The 25,718-nt window shown below is 46.8% G+C and overlaps 1 protein-coding gene across 2 annotated transcripts in view; it reads right to left on the minus strand.

The window, feature by feature from the left end:
- Positions 1 to 25,242, minus strand: part of LOC119437574 (snRNA-activating protein complex subunit 4) — a 139,954-nt gene extending 114,712 nt beyond the window's left edge. Inside the window, exons 1-3 of one of the 2 annotated variants that reach the window (XM_037704579.2) lie at positions 25,141 to 25,242; positions 20,393 to 20,528; positions 8,998 to 9,223 (exon numbers count right to left, since the gene is read on the minus strand). In XM_037704579.2, coding sequence (XP_037560507.2) covers positions 8,998 to 9,223; positions 20,393 to 20,528; positions 25,141 to 25,228 — 450 coding nt within the window. In that variant the 5' untranslated portion in view covers positions 25,229 to 25,242. Of the gene's footprint in view, positions 1 to 8,997; positions 9,224 to 20,392; positions 20,529 to 23,552; positions 23,816 to 25,140 lie in introns of those variants that run through there. The other variant, XM_037704580.2, reaches the window with a different exon arrangement.
- Positions 25,243 to 25,718: the final 476 nt, after the last annotated feature.

Raw genomic sequence — 25,718 nt, forward strand, 5'->3', positions numbered from 1 at the left:
ATATTTTTCCACGTATAACCCGCAACCCCAATTACAACAGTGCGGAAAGAAAGAATATCCACACATACAACCAGCAAAAATAATTGCCTACAATGCACAAATCTTCACAAAAAAAAGTCTCGCTTCGCAGATGCATGACTCCTCCAGGTCCGTTTCTTCGGCGAGCGGCTTTGTTTCCCCCCCCCCCCCCCCTTCTTTGGCAAGGCCGATAAAGCTGGATGCGACACTTTGCAGCTAGCATTGACATGACAGAGGATTACAGCACGGATGAAGCAGTCCTCACATGGGCAACAGTGACGCAGCAAACGTAACCGTGCTGAAAATCTCAACAATGATTTGGCTCTCCGCCGTATCGCAAAGCGGGAACCGAGGGAGCGCCGCGGGTACGGGTTACGTATGCATTAGACTGAGCCGCTTGCACTATTCGCTAACAACTAAATGCAAAATGACGACCCGTAAAGAGGAGGAGGGTTGGCGACCACGAAGGTGAACAGAACTTCAACACACAGGGGTGGGTTGAGGGTGGGAGTTCCCTAGGAGATGACAAAACTTTCAAAAGTGGAGAACCTTGCCGTAAGGTGTGGCTTCACCGCAGCGCGCTGCCACGTAGCCACACCTCCAGACAAAATTTGCATGTAACTCGCACCCAGACTTTACTGTTAGACATGTAACATTTTTGGAGTGGGCTATATCATCATCAGCCTATATGTCTGTCCACTGCAGGACAAGGCCTCTCCCTGCGATCTCCAATTAGCCCTGTCTTGCGCTACACGATTACAACTTGCGCCTGCATATTTCCTTCATCGCCCCACCTAGTTTTCTGCCGTCCTCGACTGCGCTTCCCTTCTCTTGGTATCTATTCTGTAACTCTAATGGCCCACTGGTTATCCATTCTACACATTACATGGCCTGCCCAGCTCCATTTTCCCCCACATAATCTCAACTAGAATATCGGCTATCCCTGTTTGTTGTCTGATTCACACCACTCCCTTCCTGTCTCTCAACGTCGGGCCTAACATTTTTCGTTCCATCGCTCTTTCTGCGGTCCCTAACACGTTTTCGAGCTTCTTTGTTAACCTCCAAGTTTATGCCCCATAGGTTAGCACAGGTAGAATGCAATGATTGTACACTTTTCTTTTCAACAACAGTGGTAATGTCCCAGTCAGGATTTGGCAATGCCTGCCGTATGCACTCCAACCCAATTTTATTCTTCTGTAAATTTCTTTCTCGTGATCAGGGTCCTCTGTGAGTAATTGACCTAGATAAACATACTCCGTTAGAGACTCTAGAGGCTGACTGGCAATCCTGAATTCTTGTTCTCTTGCCAGGCTATTGAACATTATCTTTGTCTTCTGCATGTTAATCTTCAACTCTACTCTTACACTTTCTCGGTTAACGTCCTCAATCATTTGCTGTAACTCGTCCCTATTGTTGCTGAATAGGACAATGTCATTTGCAAACCGAAGGTTGCTGAGATAATCGCCGTTGATTCTCACTCCTAAGTGTTCCCAGTCTAAGAGCTTGAATACTTCTTCTAAGCATGCAGTGAATAGCATTGAAGAGATGGTGTCTCCTTGCCTGACCCCTTTTTGGTAGGTAACTTTCTACTTTTCTTGTGGAAAACCAAGGTTGCTGTGCAATCCTTGTAGATATTTGCGCAGATATTCACGTATGGCTCCTGTACTCCTTGATTACGCAATGCCTCTATGGCTGCTGGTATCTCTACTGAATCAAATGCTTTCTCATAATCTATGAAAGCCATATAGAGAGGCTGATAGTACTCCGCAGATTTCTCTATTACCTGACTGATGACATGGGTATGATCCATCGTGGAATATCCTTTCCTGAAGCCAGCCTGTTCTCTTGGTTGGCTGAAGTCGTGTTGCCCTGATTTCATGAGAAATTACCTTGGTGATTATTTTATACAATACAGTAGAACCGCGTTATAACGAAGCGGGATATAACGAACTAATGGATATAACGAAGCAATTGTAATTCCCCTTGAAATTCCCATAGACGCCCATGTATTTAAAACCTCGTTTTAACGAAGCGAAAATTTCCTCACAATGGATATAACGAACCATTCTTTGTCCACAACGAGCATTTACTGATCATTTTGGTATACGTGAATTCAATATCTTATAGCGCGCGACGGTTTACGTCCCATCACGGCTGCGGTAATTCAAAACTCGCGCCTTGCGCTCCCCAGGAGCCGCCTGCCAACACGCGCGTGGGTGCGCGTCTCCCTGCCTCCCCTTTCTTCAGGAACTAATGGACTCACCCGCGCAGCAACTTGCGCGAGCGTGCGCGTCAGCCGGCCTCCCCTCTCCTGTGGAACTCATTGACCCACTCGCGCATCTGACCTCCTGCTGTGCCGGGGTGCCGCGGGCGACCAGGCCCAGACGTCGTGGGACGCTCTCCTTGACGCCGGCGTTGTGCCTGACTGCGACACATTCTGCATGTACGTCGGTGCCGATGCTGACGCGGTGACAACCGAAGAGTTGTCAGATGCGGAAATTGTGCGCGCGGTGACGGGGGTGCATAATGACGACAGTGACGAATGTGTCGACACCCCGGAGCCTAATGTTGGCGAACCCGACGAACCGACGCCCGCACAAGCGCTGGATGCGACAGACCTGCTGCGCCGCTTCTTTGGTGCTCACGATGACGGCGAGGACGAACTCGAAATAGCGGCTGCAGCTGAAAAAGCAGTCATCCGCTTGAAGAAGAGTCGGCAAAAGTCTATTAAGGACTATTTTTCTTCGAAGTGATCTGCCAGCTGGTGTGCTGAATTTGGCGGAAATAAAGTGCATTGTTCTTTATTATTTTGCTAGTTTTTTGCCTTCCGATGGCCGTTTTGCGCTGCGCGGCGGGCTGCTGTGATATTCGGTGGTGAGTACATTCTCTCTTGCTGGCTAATTGTCGGTAGAAATGGATATTGGCTATAACGAACTAATGGTTATAACGAAGTAATTACGACTCCCCCTTCAACTTCGTTATAACGAGGTTTGACTGTACTGAGAGCAAGCTAATGGGTCTATAATTATTTAATTTTTTAAGGTCTCCCTCCTTATGGATGAGTATAATGTTGGCGTTCTTCCAGCTTTCTGGTACACTTGAAGTCGTGAGGCATCGCATATAAAGGGCCGCAAGCTTTTTAAGCATGATATCTCCTCCATCTTTGGTTAAATCGACTGTGGGATATATGTATATGCAAAAATATGGTATATCAAGCTCCATTCACTGCCACATTCGATTTATCAAACGCTGCCCCCAGTGCACTGCGCCCCTGCAAGTGCGTTTCTTTCTTCTAACGAGACTGTGATCTTTCTCGCATCACCGGTAATATATTCATGTTGACAAAAAGGCAGAGTTCTGGTCACGGAGAAAAATTGAGCAAGGCATGTGTTTTAAAATACGAAGGGCTCGTGCACCAAGGGTCTTATTTGTGCTCCATAATGCTGGAGCATCATAGCCATGTAATGCGGTTAAGCATACTAATAGTGGAATGAACTAACCGCTATGCAATGAAGCACACTACTTGTGGACGTTCATGACCAGAATGAAAATTGCCATTCTGCTTCAAGAATGCAAAAGGCCTCCCAGTCCAATACACATGCTTCATAATGGCCCTCAATGTTTTCACTCAGTGGCTCCGGACATAGGATCCTGCTTTTCACATTCTTGGGAGACCGTCCGCAAGAGGGCTGGAGTTCTCAGGCATGCTTCAAATAGGCATATTTTATACTTCAAATTAACAATATATCGAACAATATATTTCATGATCCCCTGCGAGTTTGATATAGCTGGGTTAGATTGTACAAAAATAAAGCACTTTGTATAGTAAGTACTCACCTTTTGTGATTTAACCCAATAATATGCATAACCGACACGTCTAATAACAGTAGAACCATGTACAGTGGAATCTCAATGATACGATCACGGCTAATACGAATTTCCAGATGATACGAACTTTTTTGAGGTCCCGGCCGAGCCCCATTACTTTGCAACGTGCTAGAAAACGGTTGTAACGAATAGATTTTCGACCCGCGTCGGTTGATACAAATAAACACCGCCCCACCGACGGCTGCGAAAGAGAACAGCGCGCAGTCACGCGCGTTTTCCCTTTCTCTTTTGGTGCGGAGGCGCGGACACGGCGCCGGACAGCGCGGAAGCCGCGACTGGGCGCGAAGAGTTTGAAGCGGTGGCGCTTTTGTTGCTTTTGTGCTTTTCTTTTTGTCTCGTCGCTCGCTGCGACGGCATCGTGCGGTGTATCGCTTCAACGGAAACTGAGCGGCATAAGCAGAGCGCATACAAAGGTCAGAGCTGTGTGGAGATCGCTTTCAAGATAGGGTGCGCGCGACAACACCAATAGCCGGCACAGGCGCAAAGTATAAGAACGCATTTGTTGGCAGAGTAGGAGCCCCCATCCCCCACTCCCTCCCTCGCTACGTTCCCTCTTAGCTCCTTTCGTGTGGGGAGATTGCGTCGCCAGTTACCTTTGCGCTCGGTTGCAAGATATGCATTTGGCGCAGCAGCACAGCGTCACCCCCCCTCCCTCCCTCCCATACCCCGATGGCCTTTCGCGCAAGGGAAGTCGCGTTTGCTCTCCGCTGTGTGTTCGCTGTCAGTGAAGGCGCGCATCCCCGCGCGCTTTCACTCGCACATACGGCGCACAGTGAAGACTTTATCGCCCTTGGACTCGTGCTCCACGTCTCACACTCCCCCTCTGCATCGCCCTCGTTGATCTCCTCTTCCATCGGTGGGCGCACCTCGTGCTCGCTACCGCCTTGTCGGCGAGATTTTCCCGCGGAAGCCGCAATTTCGTCTCACGCGGCTGCATTGTAAGCGGCATGTGTATACATGTAGTTCTATGGGAGGGTAAACGGGAGTCGGAAAAGGCCGCGTTGTAGCCAGTTTTGCACTATAAACGGTTACGTTATAAGTGGTCTATACTGTAAATGCTTTTTACGTACATGTGCCTGAGTGAGTTCACCTCCTGACTCTTTAATTTAGCTAGTTTTAATTGTGTTTCGATGATACGAATTTCGGCTAATACGAATTTTTTCTGTGATCTCGTGAGATTCGTATCATCGAGATTCCACTGTACAAGCAACACTTCCTAAACAGTTATCAGAGTAGTTTATCACAGCTGCAAATTTGCAGCTGTGATAAAAAAAACACTGTGGGAGACAAGATGTTGCACCTACTAACAATTGTGACTAACTACAGGATGAACAACAGGCATTCTAGAATAAATAAAGCTAGAATGTTCATTCCGATTTGAATGTCCATGCACAATCCAAGCACAAATGAGGTGCGCCCTTGCGCCTTTGTGCGGCCATTTGCCTGTCAGCCCCTTTCGACTCATAAGTACTGTCGGGGGTGTCTTTTTCCACAGACCAGTTTGCGGCGATGGTGCAGCCGATGCGATCAGCAGAACTAGCACAGGGAAGACCTCTACAGGACAGCACAAGGTATGTGCACACTTCACCTCTCGTCCACCGGCCCCCTTTTTTCGGCATCACTCAGACACGATTCATCTGCGGTGAATGCGTACCTTGTGTTGCTCCTTTTCCATACGCTAAGCCGAGGAGCGGTGCCTAGTGCTCATGCGTAGTCGTACTACGCTAGGTCACACTTATTGGAGGCCCAAGCCGACATTTCCCACTGGTTCAATGGACACAAGTGTACCCTGGCCTGGCATTCGGCTTTCTTTGGGGGTGATACGCTTGGGAAAGGAGCATGCGCCCTAAATGCCCTGCGAGACCCTCGTGAGCACACAAAAAAAAGTGGTGTAGAAAAGCGATTGCCCTAGCTCTCACAAGCAGGCTCATTGATCATCGTGAGAGTACGCAGCACAGCCAGCCATCCTCTCGCAGCGACTTGCTAACAACGGCACTCCTTTCTTGTATTTTCACCCTTGGCACGGGAGCCTCTTTGCTCCCCACGCTTCCCCGTGACCAGGTGCTGTGCAAGGTGTTGCCAGAGACAAACCTGTTGCCATTAGCTTAGGGCAACACTCTTGCCATGCTAGATTAAGCGAGGCAATGGCTGACGCAGCCCTGTGGCTTGAAGCCCAACCTATAGTGGTCAGTTCTTATGCGAGATACTAGACCTCCACAACCTAAAGAGAAAGGGGTGCTGTAACTACCGTATTTATTAGAATCTAGGCCGATAGCTTTTTTTTGCAAATAATCATATACTAAACTAGGGCCGGCATAGATTCTAGAATTTTTAAAAACGCGCCAGTTTTTAACTGAATCTGATAAATATGGTGCGTAGTTAGCGCCATGTAGAAAAGTCAGTATCGCAGCCACTACTAGCCGCGCCAATAGCCAACTGCAGTACACGAGCGACATTGCCACGGGCGATGCTTTGCAGTTGGAGGGAGCCACGAGGGCGACGCTTTGTAGTCCGTAGTTGGAGGGAGCCACGGCAATGCTTTTTACGTGCGCCCTTAGCGCACGTAAAAAGTATCGCCGTAGCCCCCATTGCTGTACGTGAGGATGGCATTTACCCAGGAACTTTGATCGTGCGCTCCTTCAAAAAGTTCAGCATCTTTAATGCACTTGATGGTACCGAATATAATGCACTGTTTGAAGATGACAGCGATAACGAAGATAGCGACGAGGCTAGCAGTGATGACGGCGTAGAATGAGTTCGCCATGTCCGTATTCAATAGATGCTGTTTCATTTCGTGAACGCTGTGCTCGCTGTTTGTTAGGCCTACATTCGAGGTAAGTTTTTTTTTTCTGGCTTCGGACTTTGAGGGGGTCGGCTTAGAATCGGAGTCGGCCTAGATTGGAGTACAGTAAAAGCTTGTTAATTCGACCCTCGTTAATTCGGAAAATCGGTTAATTCGGACACGTCCTTTGGTCCCGGCAGGTGTTTGCATTATTTAATGCAATGAAACTCTCGTTAATTCGGACGTATTTGGCCGCACATCGGTTAATTCGGACAACTCTCGGTGCTCGGCGAGCGCGGAGCGCCACAAATGTGCGATGCAAACGAGCCATAAAGTGTACTCTACCATAACGGCGTTAGCGTCCACCGAAACGAAGCGACGGAGTTCGCATCGCCATAGACATCAGCGGAAATTGTACGGGAATGACAGCTACGCCAGAACGCTTCGTGCCTATTTGAGTCTTTAAAGCTTTTATTCTTGCGTTTGCCGGTGCGCATAGCACCGCGTTGGCCGCGTGCCTTCAAAACTGCGTAGTCGCCATCCGTAATCACGTTGATAGCGGCCGCGGTTTCATCCACAGCGGTTGCGGCAAAAAGTAGTTTCATTTTCACTCAGTGTCCGTGCCGTCAGGGAATGGAATACGAACTCCTTGAAAAGGAAAAAAAAAAAAAGAAAAGAAATTTGAGCCATGCCACGCCGCCGCGCGTTGTTTTCTATCCTCCGCATCGCGAGCCTCGCGCGCCTCTGTCCCGTTGCCCTTCCGCCCCTCCGAACACGAATGGTCCGCTCCCATAGCTCTGTAAGCAACGCCACCCTCCGAAACATGAATGGACCACGCCAAAACAACGTTAGCGTCCACCAAAACGAAGCGACGGAGTTCGAATCGCTGTAGTCATCACTAAAAATACTACTGGAATGACAACAACGCCGGAAGGCTTTGTGCCTTTAAAGCTTGCATTTACCACCGCACATAGCACTGCGTTGGCCGCGTGCCTTCGTGACTGCGTAGTCACCATCCATGATCGTCTCGATAGCGGCCGCGATTCCGTCCGCCGCGTGCCTTCATAACCATAGTCGCCATGCATGTTCGCGTCGATATCGACAGCGGTTTCAACCGCAGTTGCAGCAAACGGTAGTTTCGGTTTGACTCTGCGTGCGTCGGCCGCGCGCCTTCAGAACCGCAAGGTCGCCGTGCATGATCGCGTTGACAGCGGCTGCGGTTGCGGCAAGCAATAGTTTCGTTTTTACTCAGTGCAAAGCTGTCGAGGATGAAGAGTGAGAGAGATGGGCGGTGACATTGGTGAGAAAATAAACGGGATGTGAAGGAAGTCGCGAGACCTTCGCCGATGCGAGCTCTAATCAGTCGCGAGATGAGGAGAATTGCAGTTTCCGCATTGCGTTTATGCAAAATAGAAACAGAATTTACTGATTAATACTGCAAATAAGTGCGTGTTGACGTAGTAAGTATTTGTTTATTGTTTTCTTGATACCCTCGATAATTCGACAGTCGGTTAATTCGGACATTTTTTTTCAGTCCAGTGAAATCCAAATTAACGAGCTTTTACTGTAAATACGGCATACTTTCTGGCCTGTGGCTGTACATGTTTTAGAAGTTGAAATTTCACGTGGCGTGGGCAACCTATGAGTGCGCACTACACGATTCAAGATCACAGGCATGCTGGAAATATACACTATTGAAATGCCTGCTGAATGAAGCAATCAATCTTCCCTGAAAGTTATATTACTAAAAAAAGGATAAAAAGAAAATATTGCTTCAGAATTAAATGTGAATGGACAAGGTCCCATGTGAATACCTTTTGCACTTTCTTAAAGCCTGCTATTTGGCAATGATACAACTCATTCCGTAAGAGATTAGGCAACACTCTTCAGCCCAAGTTTAATCAAGCCAACCGCTCCATGAGTGAACACGTAAGTAGAGAAGGGAGTGCTGCATTCGCACAAACATAACACAGCCAGTAATCATAAAGAAATGTTTGGCAGCTTGAAAAATAAAACAGTGCTTCAAATGTAGAGCAAGCTAATGATGTGTAAAACGGCCCTGCACGTTTTAAAAAAAGTGTGACGAATGTTTCCAGTGAATTTAGATATTCGCTTGTCACAAAAGTAAATGACTCATCAGCCAACAGAGTGTATCGTCTTTTGATGTGCTTCTATTTTCGCCCTCGGTACTATTCCTGCCTGCATAATTAAATGCTTAATGTGATGCAAGTGGAGGCATCACCATATATCATGCTTACAACCAGTGCTCAATCCCCGTCTCCCTTGACTACCTGCAAGTGAGCACCTACCAGCCGGCGATTCTCGTCACTGGTCCAAGGCGGAGATGGGGTCAGGTACGGGTCCGGCTCCTTGTTGGCCAGCTTGGCACGTGTATCCTCGTTCTTGGGTGCTGGCATGCCATTAATGTCTCTGAAGTACGGGTGGTGAAACACCAGCGAGTGGGACCAGTTCCTGCGTACTCGTGGCTTTAGGGGTCGCGGAGCAAGCTGTGCTGGAAGCTCCCTCTGCAGCAGCCTGCATTTTACACACAGACACGAATTTCGGTGATGACAAGTTATTTGCTTAGCATTGGCACAAGCACAAAAGTGCTCAGGCAATGCTGTCATGAACATCTGGGCCAGCACTAGCAGCCGCACCAGCAAGGACCCTCCAGATGTGTTCAAGAGAAAACCTTCACCACTTTTCACGCATGGCCATTGACCAAATTAGTTTATACATCAGAACTAGGCAGTGCATCCATAGAATAAAAGAAAGCAATCCACACATGGCAGTGGTGCCGACCGGGCTACAGAGAATGATGCAAGTGAACCAAATGGCATCCAAGATCGGGCTTTGGGGTCACGTCACTGGCATGTGCCAAATTGAAACGCTTTTCCCGACCTGCCAACCTTATAATTTGATAAAACACTGCAGTGGAAGGGAAAAACAAAAAACTAAGCTTTGTTGAAAAGTTCTACAAGTGATTGATTGTTCAATATGTTTTCTGTTTCTTAATGATTCGCAGACTTTGTTCTGTAGGGATGCTGTGAAAACGTACTCTGCTCTATATAGTCGCAGGAACAATAATTTGTGCCGCAGACAAGCAGAAATGCTTGTGAACTTTATTAATGCAATAATCACGTAATGGCTGTTGAAGATTCGGTCGCCGTTATATCAATGGGTCTAAAAAATTGGGTCATAAAGAAATCACTCAGCGATTGTATTTTTTTTAGGTTGTTTTTGCCCTAAAGTAACCATAAATGGAAAATCTTGAAATATCTGCCAATACAACAATCGTAAATGGGCGGGAAAAATCTGGCGTTTTCATAAAACTGTTAAAGTTGGCAGGTATGCTTTTCTATTCGGCTCAGTGCCACAAGGATGGTTCAAGCCGGTTTAAATCGGTCCAATAAGAATCATATTTTAGTCAACTGCATTTTAGATGCATTTGGCAATGATACAACAAAAAAAAGGAATGTTTCGGTTAGTTGTGAAACGATAACGTTAATTTGCTTCAAAGATCCAAATCATTATGCGCGATTTTATTTTTTAGCAAGTTTCCTTGAATTCAGACATATTTTATAACTGCGTGTCACATGCACACCGATTCTGCATTTTTAGCTTTGTTGAATAACACAAAGATGCAAAATTTCCCAGCAAATTGTAGCTGTTAAACAAGTGCATAATGAAATTCCACAGATTGTGTGAAACTAATGCAACTGCAAGCTGTTCAATTTCCCAACACATTGGCCTCAAGCAGCTCCACTGGAGGTGGCAGCGTTGCCGTCGGTGTGACCATTGTGGTAGAATTTTTTGGCAATGCCTTGCCACGTAGGTCACAGGCAGTTAAGCTCTTGTAAAACTGCACTCATTATGAATGATGCACAAAAGGTACAAGGGCACAAGCGAAGAACGACAAGGTCTTCGTTCCTTTTGGGCATCCCTCATAATAAGTCCGCTCCAATTTGCAGTCCTTCTACTGCATTGTAACTGTCACTTCAATTCTTTAATTACAGTTGATTCATCAGTTTAGACATCTGTATAACTGCAATGGCAAGAAGTCATATATGCAATATTTCTAAAACATGGTATTACTGCACCACACAGTTGAGACGTATGGCATATGTTTGAAGCCTGACATAAGCTTTCCCAAATGCCCACAAGAATCGACAACAATATTGGCTGTTTGAGCAGGTAAAAAACCATTTAGCACCTACCATTTGAGCAACCTAGCTTTTTCAAAAGCACTGGGAGCACGAATTCGGGTCATAGGTGTCACATACGTCAAGTCTGACAAGTCTGCCTCAACTTTACCACACAGTCACGGCGCTTATGGGCAAAGGCGCACCACAGGACCGATCGAGTATGCGTGCTTGCTGGGCTAACCGGGTAGTGGCCTATCAAGCGCGAGAGGAAGAAGTTGCAGGAGTAAAGGTCCCACGTAACTAACTCACTGCAGTCCTGTGGGCATCTTCGGTGGCGATGAAGCGCTCAGCAAAAAAGAGCTCGAGTCGAGAGAGCGCCCGGGGGCCGCCATCTCCTAATCAGGGCGTGACGTATGCTGGCGCGGTACGGGGAGGGAGAAGCATAGTTTGTGCAGGGAAATTAGCTCCAGCATGTTCGCCACTGGGGTGGCGGAAATTGAGCTAAGTACAATGCGAAAGCTTGGGGCACGGGAAGGCACCGAGATTCCCACAGTCTTGATACTACCTATAAACAAAAAACATAAGCGTGCAGGGAAATGGCATCAAAACGACTATGGACGTTGATACTAGCAACATTTACAAAACATATCGTCACTGATGGCCAGAGCTAAAAAGTCAGGAGCTTTCATGCCATCTCTGAAAGCTGCCGTTTCTTAGTGCATTGACAATGCCAGCTTCATATGAAGGTGCAACAGTGCAAAGCTGTTTGACAAATGGTTTTGCAGCTATAGATCGAATGCATTCAAGTTTTGAACATGTACACACAGACTATGCTTTCAAGCCCAGTCCTGTAGAAGATGCCAAAACTACTGCAGCAAAATGCTGCCCTTTTTACTGAGGGTACTGGTCTCATCAAAGGCCCGCCAGCCTGACTGTATAGTATCAAGGATGAATCGAGCCACAAGTTATCTGATGCCCGGGTGATAGTGGACTACGCCCCCGTCTTTCTTCAGTTACTGGCAGTGGCGGCGGTGACCATCGGAGACAAATTTTGACGCAGCTGTATTTTTTACAGGTTCGTACCTTGATTTTTTCTTCATACACTTCACATTCGAGGCCCCGCCGCTGCTGCCAAACGAGTCACTTTATGTAGAAGAGTGCTTTTTTGTTACCGCGTGGGATACGAGGGAGTCAATTACACTATGCTGCCTCTGGCCTCGCCACGCAGTCTGCTGCCGTGACTATTCCGGAGCACCTGGTTGGGTTTTGGTGAACTCTATTCACGGACCGACACCTGTGGAGCTGTGAGCGTAGCCGCCATATCTTTAGCACTTTTCTTCTGCACATACTCGAAAATGGCTGACAGGGGCGTAGCCAAAAATTTTATTCGGGGGGGGGGGGTTCATCTGCCCGACCGGGGGGGGGGCAAGCGTCTGCTTTCCTCTACGTGACGTGATCGATAATAAATATCGGTAGTTTAAGCAGACTCTATGCATGTATATCAAAGACATGGGACCCCCCCCCCCCTCGCGTGTGAAGAAATTAGGTAAAAAGTAATGTAAGCTCAGTAAAATACAGTAAGTACGACAGGTACAGTGGGCGTTTGGAGCAACCATCTCTCATCGCGCCACTGAATGGACCAGTCTTCGAAAACGCATCATTGAGACGACCCGCCCGATCGGAGAAGACATCGTTAATTGTTAATCTCCGTTAAGCGTAGATGGCGTCGTCCTCGTCGAGGTGAAGTGCGTTTCACAGGTCAAGGACGGCTATACATGTGAAAATGCACGTGTTACCAGGCTATACCTACTCCCATAGCAATAGCTTGTTCGCTGCGTCTTTGCGCTAGAAAACTTAAATACGCGCAAAAATGAGTAATGCTTTTTTTACGAAGCTTTCGTCGCCTTGCATTTCCTGCGGCAAGTGCATGGGCCTCTGTGTCTTCCGCTGTGTGCGAGCGTGCAGCCGTCATTTGCCTTTACGTCAACAGATTCAGAATTGTACACAATATTTCACCGCACTGCATAGTTATGGCATGTGTACGCATTTTAAGTAGTGCGTGCGAGTCATTTCTGCTTCACTTAGGCCGGTGCAAACAGGAAGCGGCCTTGTACCTCACAGAATCTCGACTGATTGGTGTACTAGTGATGCAGGAATGAACTCCGGTCTTGTTCAGTGCATAGTGCACATAATCAATTTCTCAGGACGCGTGAACTCCGACGAGAACTGTCAGCGCCTGCAACAAGAGTTTACTTACGCTGTACTGCGCACAGCAGTAATCCATGCTTGTCGGCTGTCTGTTTCGTGCATTCTGTTGCGAGTCGGTGGAATTTCACTGCTGGCATCAACCCTTTCGTGTGTACATTGCTGGTTTGGGATTCCACAACACAACAGCAACTACCAGCCTTTCGTAATTGCTGGTTTGGGATTCAGCAACACAACAGTAACTACCAGCCTTCCGTAGGGGCGCAATCGCAAACGAGAAACGTTTTGCGCTGCAGACTATGGCTACGTTCACACTTGGGAAGCGGCAAGCGGGCGGAGAGGCCAAAGCGGCCGGAAAATCTTTTCCGCGCATGTCCAAGTTCTCATTTGTTTTGCTACCACCGCGGCCGCCGCTGCCGCTTTCGTCCACATCCATCTAGTCTGCGTACGTTTGTCGGCCTGGTGGCGCTCATTATCGCATTATTTCGAGCGGTATGTTCATTCACTGATCCACTCGTCATCAAAAGTGATCATCTTGCGCAATTTCGCGTGTCATCTGCGACCTTCGGTAAGTTCCTCGTTGGCGTTCCGTAATTCTCCTCACACGGGCGCGGTAGGGCTGTGTCACAGGTTGCTGCCTAGGCGTGATTATATTTCTTTAATAGCTTTTATTTACAAGTTGTAATAACATTTCATCATTTCGTATTGTCGGCACCTCCAGGACACGAAAGCGGCAACGGGAACACCAAAGCTAAAACCCGGGCTGGCCCTTGTGTTGAAGCTCGCCGAAGCCTGCGCGTCCTACGTGAGACCTACGCTCCCAATCTATCGTCGCGACGAGAAAAGCACCCCGCGACTTCTGCAACATACCGTGCACGTGCGAGGAGAATTATGGAGCGTCAACGAGGAATCTGCCGAACTATTATATATGTCTTCCATGGAAGTGGAAGAAGAAATGGCTTTTGTACTTCTACCTACTTGTTTTCTAGAAATGGACAATGAATAAACGGAAGACAAGAAAACCTCGGAAACGGCAGTGGTGGGTTCGCCTGGCTTTGCAAAAGCACGAGAAGTTGGGTCACGCCAAGGCTTCGTTGCCGCACCTCCGGTCACGCGACATTGAATACTATCGCGAGTATTGCTGACAGTACGTTTTATAGCCACTCTTATCGTAGAGCAAGGGCTGGTTCTTGATCGCGTCGATCAGCATTACAGCCTACACTTTTGGTGCCATGTTCAATTTTACGACCGGTTGTTTACATGCTAGTGTAGCTTCCAGTGAAGCAGAACGACTTTCCGACGCGTTTCCGCTTCGCCAAGGCGAAAAAAATCGGCCCGAGACCGATTTGGCACGCCGCCTGTTTTTCTGCCTATTTTGCCGCCTAGGCGGGCGGATTTTTGCAAGATTTTGCCGCTTCCGCCAGCTTCGAGACCAAGTTCCTACGCGAACGCGGTCTAACCGGCACCTGAAGGGAAGCGGCGGAAATGTATACCGGAAATTTCGACCACCTGGGGACTTTAACGTGCACCTAAATCTAAGTAAACGGGCCTCGAGCATTTTCGCCTTCATCTAAAATGCGGCTGCCGCATTTGTTGCTTCATTTGTTGCGCATTTGTTGCGCATTTGTTGTTTCAGAATGCAGCCGCCACATTCGCGCCCAAAACTTCACAGAGTGTGAAGGCGTTGACAAACACCATGACAGTCTTGTTCCATGTGCAGACATGATTCACTGTAAATTACCAACCCAAACGGAAGCGCCCAGGAATGAAAGTGTGAAAGTAGCACCGGTTTCTTGAAATATGTCAGCGCGAAGCGATGAGAGCAAAGGGTGGGTTAGGGGGGGGGTGCAAAAAATTTCGGGGGGGGGGGGGTTGAACCCCCCCAACCCCCCCCTTGGCTACGCCACTGATGGCTGACGATGACAGGTCATGTCACGCATGCTCTAAGCAACTAGCTGCACAGAGTCGAGCAATGAGTTGTTCAATGTGTGAAAAATTATACCATTTGGGCAAGTGCTCTGGGGTAACAGAGACTGCTGCTCGCGGTAAAGGTGAAACATTTTTTGAGTCTTGGCTGTGTCCGGCATGCTACTCGCTACGTCTGAGAGGTAGAAGTAACGGCAAAGGCGTCGACATCCATGTAATTTTGGCAGGGATACTAACAAAACTGAAAAAGCTTCAGAGCCTGCTGACCAAGGTTGATGGTATTGAGAAAGCTATTGGCCTAATGTCAGAAAAGTACGACGAAGTGTTGTGCACAATGGCTCGCCAGGAGGCAGAGATAAAGGAACTCCGGAAACGTGTTGATGCTGTCGAGGAATGCAATAACAAAAAAGAAGTCAAACAATTAACACTAGCCGTAGATGACCTGAAATGCAGAAGCAGGCAACATAATCTAGTAATTCACGGTGTGTTGGCAACTGATAACGAACAATTATTGAGTAAGGTGAACGAAGCGGTACGACTAGCGAACCTTCCCGACCTGGGTCCAAGTGATGTGGAGGCAGTGCATAGACTTCCTGCAAAATCTGGGATGGTCCCTGGAATTATTGTCCAATTCAACAAACAGCAGCTTAGAGATGATTGGCTGCGGCAATGTAAAGCACTGCGAAACTCTCATTCCAAAGTGCTTGTTACAGAAAATCTGACCAATCTAAACAGAATGTTGCTTCGTTTAGCTAAAGAATGGGCGCGCGAAAAGGGATATCAGTACGCATGGCATCGTAACGGAAAGGTGTACGTCCGGAAAGCGGGCGGGGAGCAAGCGCATGCCATCCGTTCAGCACTTGCAAAAGCTAACATCTTAGAGCTGTCAAAGTCGTAACCAGATTTCCTAGGATGACTGCCACTTACCAAAGTCCTCAAGACCTGAATAACCTTGTTGAAAATAAAAGCCCTTTCCTAAATATTCAGTCTGCCTGTGCTAAACAAGACGTATTCCAAGCATTTGTAGAAGAGTTCAACTATAGATTTTCAGTTATTATGCTAACTGAAACGTACTTATGCGGAAATGATTATTTTGCCCTAGATAACTATGTGCCATTTACATTGAACCGCAGCCTCAGACGAGGTGGTGGAGTGTGTCTACTCGTTCAAAGCGAGATGCGTTGTGAAAGGGTTGACGATTTTAGCGTCATTACACCTGATTATGAAGTGTTTTGTGTAAATTATGGTAAACTACTGTACGTTATAGTTTACCGTCCACCTGTGGGCTGTATTAAGGAGTTCTGTGATTTCATGGAAAAATTGCTTCAATATGCTAATGAATATAACTATATGCTGTGTTCGTTGGAGGTGATCTAAATATTGATATGACAGATAATTCGAGCAGAACAAGAAGGTTGCTAGTTCTTGAATCATATTTTCTTATGAATGTAGTGACGTTGCCAACGCGTATAACCACGTCTTCAACACTAATAGATTTAGTTATTACTAATAGATCAACCAGCGTGATATCTGCAGGTGTTATCAATAGATCACTATGTGATCACTTTCCTGTCTACCTTATAAGCCGCAGTACTATCAACTCTTCTGCCAACCAAGGTAAACATATAACACAACTTATTAACACGACAACTTTGAACAATTTTAGAGATGCAATAAGGAGACATAGCTGGCAGTAAATTTACAATCACGAGTCAGCAGATGAAGCTTTTAACTTCTTCCTGCAGGAATTTGTTTCGTTATACAGAAATGCATTCCCATACAAAACTATACAAAAACCGAAGAAAGGCCGTAAACCTTGGATTACCAAACAGCTCATCAGAATGACCACAAAGAAAAATAACATGTACCAAACGTTGTTACAAAGTCGAGATCCAGATGATTTCACAAAGTTCAAGTCGTTTCGTAATAGACTAAATGCTTTATTGCAAAGAACCAGGGACAATTATCCCACAAACATGTTTAGTAGTGTCACCGACCAAAAAATACTCTGGAGCAAGTTAAACTCCCTATTGGGGCGCTCCTGCTCTGGTAGCCCTGACAGTATACTTCTAGAAGGCAGTATTTGTAGCGGCGTTGAACTTACAGACAAATTTAATGACTATTTAGTATCGTTGGTGACTAGCGCACATGATTCGGGCGCACTTGATGGTATGAGTAACCACCTTGACAGCATATTTCTTCCTTCTTGTAATAGTGCTGAAGTGCTGTCCATTTTTAAACAAATGAAAATGAGCAAAAGCGAAGACCCGTTCGGTCTTAAAATGAAACCTATTTATGTTATTGATGAAATCAACCCTGGACTAACTCACATATATAATCTGTCTTTAAAATCGGGTGTTTCCGCAGCAAATGAAGAAAGCAAAAGTTATCCTTTTACATAAAGGAGGCTCCAAAAACGACCTCAGTAAATACAGACCTGTGTCGCTTTTACCTATTTTTCTCTAAGGGCCTTGAGAAAATAATATCTGTGCGCATTTCCAGTTTTATGGAACGATTCCACCTTATCACCAAAATGCAATTTGGCTTCAGGCCACAATCCTCTACAGAGTTGGCACTATTAAAACAAAAAGAAATAATTATAAATAACATAGAAAATAAAAGGATTACACTAGGTATTTATGTAGACTTCTCCAAGGCCTTTGACAGAATAAATCACATGACATTAATTAAAAAGCTTTCTACATATGGCATAAGAGGGGTGGCACTTGAGCTGATCACGAGCTATATCAGTGACCGCGTTCAATATTTCACGATTAGTAATTCAAATCGAGATATAAGCACAACAGACATGGCGTACCCCAGGGCAGCATCTTGGGACCTTTGTTATTTAATATTTATGTTAATGATTTAGTGCACATAGACAGTGAAGTTAAATACGTGATTTTCGCAGATGACACAACCTTATTTATATCAGGAACTGACGCCAACAGCCTCATAGGCAAAGCAAATGTAGTATTAAAAAAATTACAAGCGTGGTCTGTGAAAAACGCTCTTTCGATAAACACACGCAAAACTAAAGCAGTTTTATACAGAGCAAAAAACGTGTTGTACACACTCAACCAGACTCTTACATTGGGCCACAATGTAATCGATATAGCTATAGTGAAGCTAAAACTCTTGGGGTGACTTTTCATGAATTTATGTTATGGGACGCGCACATCAAGACCTTGACAGGAAAACTATCCCGGACTTTAGGTATTTTAAGAAAATTTCAGAACACACTGCCTCAAAAAACTAAGCGGCTAATATATTTTGCACTGTTTGAATCACACACAACATATTACCATTTGGTGTGGGGAACTACCACGATAACAAATAAGAACAAATTAATAACACTGCAGAAGGGTGCGTTAAGAGCTATTGCCAATGTGCCGTTTTCAGCTCCCTCAGTACCGCTATACTCTAGTTTACGTGTTAAGAAAGTTACCGCTCTTTATCCCATGCGTATTCTCTGCCTGTATAAGTCACAAATTAAGCACAGAATTACTTTTCTATCGGAAACTGCGAATTTACAGAGGAACCCAAATCACTATACAACACGACACCAGGAATTGCGGTATGTCCCTCGGCCGCGCACAAATTATGGAATGCAAGCACTGAAATATGCTCTTCCGTCAACACTAAATAACAATAGTTTAAATGATTTGTTTATCAAAAACATCTCTTATAAGAACCTTAAGAAAATATTTTTGTGATTCCTTTCTGTAGTTGTAATAGTTGTGGTAATGTAGAATTTTAGATTTCAGTTCTGTTATAGTATTCGCTTAATATACTGTTTGCAATATTCTTATCGAATGAATCATCCGTCGGCATGCAACTGCTTGATGTACTTACGGGAGATGGGAGCTTTGTCAAGCCGCGATACAGTGGCTTTTTTTCCCATCTCCTCAGCCATGTGATGTATCACATGTCTGGAACAATAAAAGACTACTACTAGTACTACTAAGTTCGAGGCAAGGAAAAGTGTCAAGGGGCTTGACAGATTAGTCTTTGCATGCATAATATCTGCGGTGTTGCATTCCAAATGGACAACGCCCATTGTTCCAGTTTTGAAAAAGGACGGAATGATGTGCATTTGCGGTCGCTTCAATGCGACTTTAAACACAGTGTGTGATGTTGAGCAGTACCCACTGCCGATCATTGACATCTTATACAATGTGTGCGTAGGCGAGAAATTCAGTATTTTAGATCTTTGCAATGCTTACAATCGCGGCGTTATGCTGAAATCAGCAAAATCAACTGACATGAGAAATCGTAGATGCCCACCAGATGTTTGTCCACTTTTGTCTGATAATTATACTTCAATATGCTGAATTCCATTGGAATATGCGATTCTCCCTTTCACATCATGCTTTTATATCACTAACTTGTCGACCCTGCTAACCAAGCCGAGTGAAGCCAAGCCGAAGATCAGGCATGCAACATGATGGGCGCGTCCGCTACCTCTGCTGAAGAGGAATGAGAACGGCAGTTTCACGGCATCGCTGCTCTGATGCGCATGCGGGCTCCTAATATCCACATTGTCGGCGCGTGCCATAGCCAAACACGCTTGTGCATTTGCGTCAAATCAACTGAAGTGGCCGCGGCCAATGCAAACAAACACGACTGCCACAGCCAAAGACGGCCATCTGGTCACAGGATTGAGAGTAGCTTTCTGTAATTATGCACGGTGATGCAGTCATTAAAGTAACAATTAGGTAACAAAATTGACAGAACAGTTACTTTTTGTTTGGCGAACTCATTCGTTTGGAAATGCCCCTTTCAACGAATGTCGTTACGTTTTACCGTGTGACAGCAAACAAATGTCATTCGCCGTAAATGACATTAGATTTGCCGTGTCTCGGGTGATAGAAATCCAGCCAATTACATATCACGACATCATGAATTCTGGTATGTCTCTCGGCCGCCAACTAATTATGGGATGCAAGCATTGAAATATGCTCTTCCTTCGAATGTAAATAATCATAGTTTAAATTATTCTTCTATTATAACTTTTTCATTTAAAACTTTTAGAAAATATTTCAGTGGTGCCTTCTTACAGCACTAAAACTTTAGTATTTTTTCAATTTTATGTTTAGATTTCACAGTATTGACAATATTTTGTATTTTGGAATTGCAGTCGTATTGGCTGAAGGTACAGTTCGCAATATACTTGTTGATTATCTGTCAGTATGCCACTGCCCGATATACTTTAGGGAGCTTTGTCACGCCGCGTGGCATTTTTCTCCATCTCTTCAGCCATGCAGCGTACATGTCAAACGAGCCACTTTTGTACCTGCAGTCACACCTTTCCCTCATGCTAGTACATAGCGGCTACAATGACATCGATGCAAAGCGGCTCATGCACACTGGACAATGTTGTGGCTTGCACACACAACTAGGAATGCAACTCATGCCCAAATTGTACCTGTTCTGCTTGAGCCTTTCTGCTAACTCCTCAATGGCCTGTTCCACCCATGCCTGGTAAGTTTTATTAAGGGTCAAGCAGCTTTTCAGGTCAGTTGGCAACTCCAGGTCAGTTGGCATCTCAGCAACGCTCGTCCCTGGGAAAAGCAGAAAGTTGCGCTGCCAGTGAGGAATACAAGTACACCTGGCCCAGCAGTAACTCGACAAAAACGCGTTATCTTGCTTGCCCCCTGTGTCGACCGTACTGCTCATTCATACACTCGAGCATCTATGACTGTCTGTACAGCACCTAAACTACAACTTACAAGGAATTGTTAGTGCAATGTGCTGACTAGTGCTTATTTTATCACTAAGGTTGACTCTGGAGGTCATACTCAAATGGGGGCACAGTGCACTAATGCTTGTGTGCTGCGATCTGGATGCACGTCAAAGAGCCTGAGCATTGTCTAGCGATGCACCTTATTGTGGCAGCAAATGTAAGGGCAGCACTCAGGGCGCGTTAGCACCGTCCCCGCTGTCATCGGCGCATGCGCTTGGAGGGTTAAGCCCGTCTCACATGGTTCGACTTTACATTCTCGCATTAACGATTTCTGCAAATGCGCTTTTAATTTCCGTTTCACATGTACCGCAGCAGCTGCGATTTTTGCATTCCAAGCACCTAGCGGAGGACTGAATTATTCTTGGCGTCAGTTCGTTTCGGTAAAAACAAGGTGAAACAACTTGGAAATTGTTTTTGTGGAAGTTTATGTTTGAGTGACTTACTTTATCAAAACAAAAATTAAGCAGGCAGGCCACAGTGATGTGCCTACGATCTATGTTGCAACTGGTTCCCCGTCATTGCCACATGCGCATTTTTGCACTCAAGTTCAACACTCGAAACATCAAAAAATAGCACGCACAAAGGGTCTGACGGCTCATTTGCCACAACTGTGAAAACGCAAGCAAATTTGCACCTTGTGAAACAGGCTTTAGGTGGCTTCTAGAGACACTCAGTGTGTTTTGCTGCAACAGCTACCAAGCCAAGTGGACGCACCGTCACGTTCTGCTCAATTGGCTCTGACTGAGCCAGGGCAGTGCTCTGGCCTCCGGCATGAGCGTTGTACATACACACATTAGCATACCTGCTGAAGAGCTAAGAGTGAAAACACTTGGTCCATAGATCATCCAAATCATGTCCCAATGTCATGGCACCGTTTTGGATACAAATCCACCAAACGTGGAAATCCACCAAACGTGGAAATCCTACTACCGACATCCCAAGGATATTGCACGTTTTGAATATCCTACCACGGATGTCCCAAGGACATCGCACGTGGACCGTTTGAAGGGCCCCTAAACCACCTCAGATATTTTTTTAACATTTCAAGTAAACACGTGCATCGAGTTCAGAATTCCGTCCTCGTATTTTTAACAATGTTAAATTGCTGTTCGCACTCCGCATTGCTCTCTGGTATTAACGAAATACCCAGCGTCACTTCGGCTGACCACTAGATTAAACTTGAAGATACTTTTTGCGCTAGCGCTCCTTGCTTTTAAAGCCATGACTGACCGTAGGCCTATGCAATGCCAGAGCGGCTAACGCCGAGGAGAACAATGGAGAGAGTCTAGTGTTGCTAGTTGCAGCATTCGGTGGCTAGCCTAATGAGACTAGGACCACCAGGGCACCCAACAACCCCGTCAGTGTAAGGAGCGGCTCTGTTGTTAAGAAAACACATGTATAGCGTTTCCCTACTACTTTCTTAATTTTGCACGATGAACCTCTAACTGGATTAGATTAGGTTAGATATTTTTTTTTGCCAATGTGGCCTGACCAAGCGCTTGACACGGGAACAAGACAAGAGCAATTTGTGGGAGATTTTCCTGTTAACCGTACAACCAGAAGAAATGGTCCAAATCCGGGAGTCTCGGCAGGTATGGAGTTTCCTTGTAAGAAATTCCAATTCAAAGATATGTCTGCAGCTCGTGCTTGCATCGCAGCTAAAAAATTTCCTGGTGCAATTTACTCTGAAAACTTCAGTAAATCATTTTAGCTTTGCGGTAGGCCTAGATGAATGACGAGTATGCTGCACTGTGTGGGGTCCCATACGTGCTCTTGGGACAAAGGAACGACAACACAGTAGTGCTAACAATCAAAGGGGCATTTATTGCACCTTTGCTACACTAATACACGCTAGCCGAATAATTACTATGCATAGAGGATTCACATGGGCGCATGACAAGTCAAGGAAGTCCGACTCACCGGGACCGGATAGCGAGCGAATATGTTCGCCCCATGCTATGACACCATCGCCTAGTCGTTCACGCGAACGGTGGCGCGTTCGAACGATCCGTGTTCGTCCATACCGATGCCCTGCTCCTAGCCACGCGAGACGGTCTCGCGAAACGTGGATCGGCGCACGCGCGGGACCTCCGCATCACTCACCAATCCCAACCCGAAGGGGAAGCGCCTTCGACCTTCTGCTCCCAAGTCACCCCGCCGTTCGGTGGCGTTAACATCACGACACTCGCGCCATCTCTCGCAATGCGCCGCATTACGAGGTGCGCCGCAAACACAAACTACACTCGCAGAATATACCTACACCTAAGATACAAAAACATCAAGACGGATTGGATAAGGAAACACACGTACCTAAATACAAAATACAACCAAAATTCCAAACACCACGAAACTAAAACAGAGACAGAGTGGCGCAAGGCAGTCATCAAAGAAACCAATGATGCCGAAACAACATGGCGCACGGCAGTAGCAAAGAAACAAAGCCTGGCACTCTATCACCAAAACAAGCCGGAACCGTGCCCATCACCACGGTATCGAGGAGACAGAGGCAGCGCCCTACTGTTTCAAGCCCGCACCGGCGCTCTCCTTACAAACCAACGCCGCCACGAACTATTCGGCGTGGATCCGACGTGTCGCTTATGTGGTGCACAAGAAGAAACCCTCATCCACGTCTTACAGCAATGCCCGAGGCTTCCCCCAGACCCCCGATCGTGTACCCTGGCCGAGAGCCTGGCGTTGACCGGTAACACAGAGGAGGAGCGAGCGGCACGCGCCGAGGCCACGAAGACCCGGCTAGAGCAGTGGGAACGTCAGGGCAGGTGCGCCAAAAATTCTGGCAAAAAGATAAAACAACAACCAAACAGTCCTTTGACATTCCAGTCACCTAATCACAGCAACGGTGAACCCTGACTGCGGCTGGTTACCGATGCCGGCCACGCCAAATGCGCGAGCCTCTGCCGGCTCCAGCTGATCGCGACCGACGAAGCGGCAACGCGGTTGGATAGGACACGGGGGACGCGCTCACCTGACCCCGGCATGGCTGGTGGATCGGATCGTGCTGGCTTTGGTGATATCCGAGACGACTGGTGAATAGTGAACCGGACCAACCAGACGGCCTCAAAGACTGTGACTACTAGTACACTGTACTGTGACGAACTGTGTTTTATGTTTTTCCCCTCTTTATACGCCTCACTTTATTTGCTTCCTTGTTTTTCTACATCTCCTGTGGCGTTGACAAACGCCTGCCCTGCGTCAAAAGGGATCACGACCACTCACTCACCACCACGACCGCCGCCGGCGCTCAGCCAAGCGGAGAAGCCGGATTACAGGAGACGCAAGCTATGCGGGGAAAACAACATCAGGGGACGCGTGAGAGTCGCGCATCCCCACAACTGCCGCACACGCGCGTAATGTGTGCACAAAATATACCTGTTCATTCGTGGGCATCTGTGATACAACGTGTCCTACGAGCGTAATAGACGTTATGGCGAACGCGGTGCAAAACATGTCCGTAAAATGTCCGCATTTCCCTCGCAGAAGGACCTCCTGTTGGGCTAGTTGGCCTAATATAGTTACTTTCAGATATAGCGCAAAAAGTACACACGAAGACACGACAGACGCGGACTGTCGTGTCGCCCTCGCAGACACGGAAAATGCAGCCTGTTTCACATGGTGCGATTTTGCACTTGCGAATTCGCAGCTGCGGGAAATAGGCCGCCCGACTCTTCGTGCGCGTGATTTGATCGGCGTGCTGAACTTCTCTGCGGAAACGCAGATGCGGTAGAAACAGAAAACCAATAGGAGGCGGCTCGCTTTGTTTTTTTTTTTTTATTACCTACGTTAATAAAACTTTCAGGAGTTTAAATATATAGTATAGAAACATTGCAGAGTCGTTATTTTAGCAAAAAAAGTTGATAAAAATACATCAAACAATCTACGAGTTTGCAGACGCTGTATACGAAAAACGCAGCTGCCGTGGATCCATGTCGACACATCCCTAGGATATCCTGGCAGTGGACTGCGCGAGGCTGACACTATTCCGTCGGGCTCCATGGAAGTGCGACGGCATTCCTCATCGCTTTGCGACACGTCCACGGTAGGACGGTTTTAAAACAACACAACTGCAGCAATCCCGCGTGCTGCGTCGCGCCGCCTCAGCGTATTGTTTTAGACCACGAAGAGCTCGAGCGCAATATTAAAACTCCGTTATCGTTCTCAGCGTTTCACATGCGGACGAAACTGACAATTTCAATATTTCAGTGTTTTCTCAATGGTTCCGACGCTACTCGGACGCCGCGCAACCGATACCAGCGATGACGGCCCCGAGCTAGTGAGAAAACGCGAAAAGAATGGGTAATGAAATCGATCGCTAGAAAATATGTTGGTCTGAGTTGGCGAAAATTAATCCAGAGCCCTCCACTACGGCGTCCCTCATAACTCAATGAGCCGTTTCAGAACGCCATTTCACCCACCAGCAAGCGTCTCCTCTTCCCCAGTGGCGCGTTGCGCGCCAACGCGTTGCCCTGGAGAAGCGGCGTCGTCCGGCGATGCATCGGCCATCCGTCCGCAACCGCTTTCCATAGTGCTCTGACACTTTCGTACAAGCCCACCTGCCTTTTTCTTTACCTGTGCTGCCCTCTGCCGCACGCTGCTGGAAACGTTTTGGTCTTTTAAAAGGGTGCTGTGGATTTCGCCGGTTCATTTGTGAACCTGCGCCCATTTGTGAACCTGCGCCCATTTTGGCGCTATAACGTAAAGTGATTCCAAATTGGTTTGATTCTGAACTCCCGACGTCAAAATGACGTCGCAGAACTTGCCTACGAGGGCGGGACACGACGACGTTTTTCAAACAGGCCAATCAGCAGCCTCCATTTTTGCCGAAAGCACGTTTTGCTTGTTTTTTTGACTCCTAAAGAGGCCGTATTACGGTAGCCGTATAGCAACTTCATTTTGGCCGGCATTCCTGCGACCCGGTCGCAGCAAACAAAAGGTGCCCAAAACGTTTGGTGCGACCCATGACGTCACGTCCGTTATAACCCATGATGTCACG

The sequence above is a fragment of the Dermacentor silvarum genome, chromosome 1 (assembly GCF_013339745.2).
Source record: "Dermacentor silvarum isolate Dsil-2018 chromosome 1, BIME_Dsil_1.4, whole genome shotgun sequence".
Taxonomy (NCBI): Eukaryota; Metazoa; Arthropoda; class Arachnida; order Ixodida; family Ixodidae; genus Dermacentor; species Dermacentor silvarum.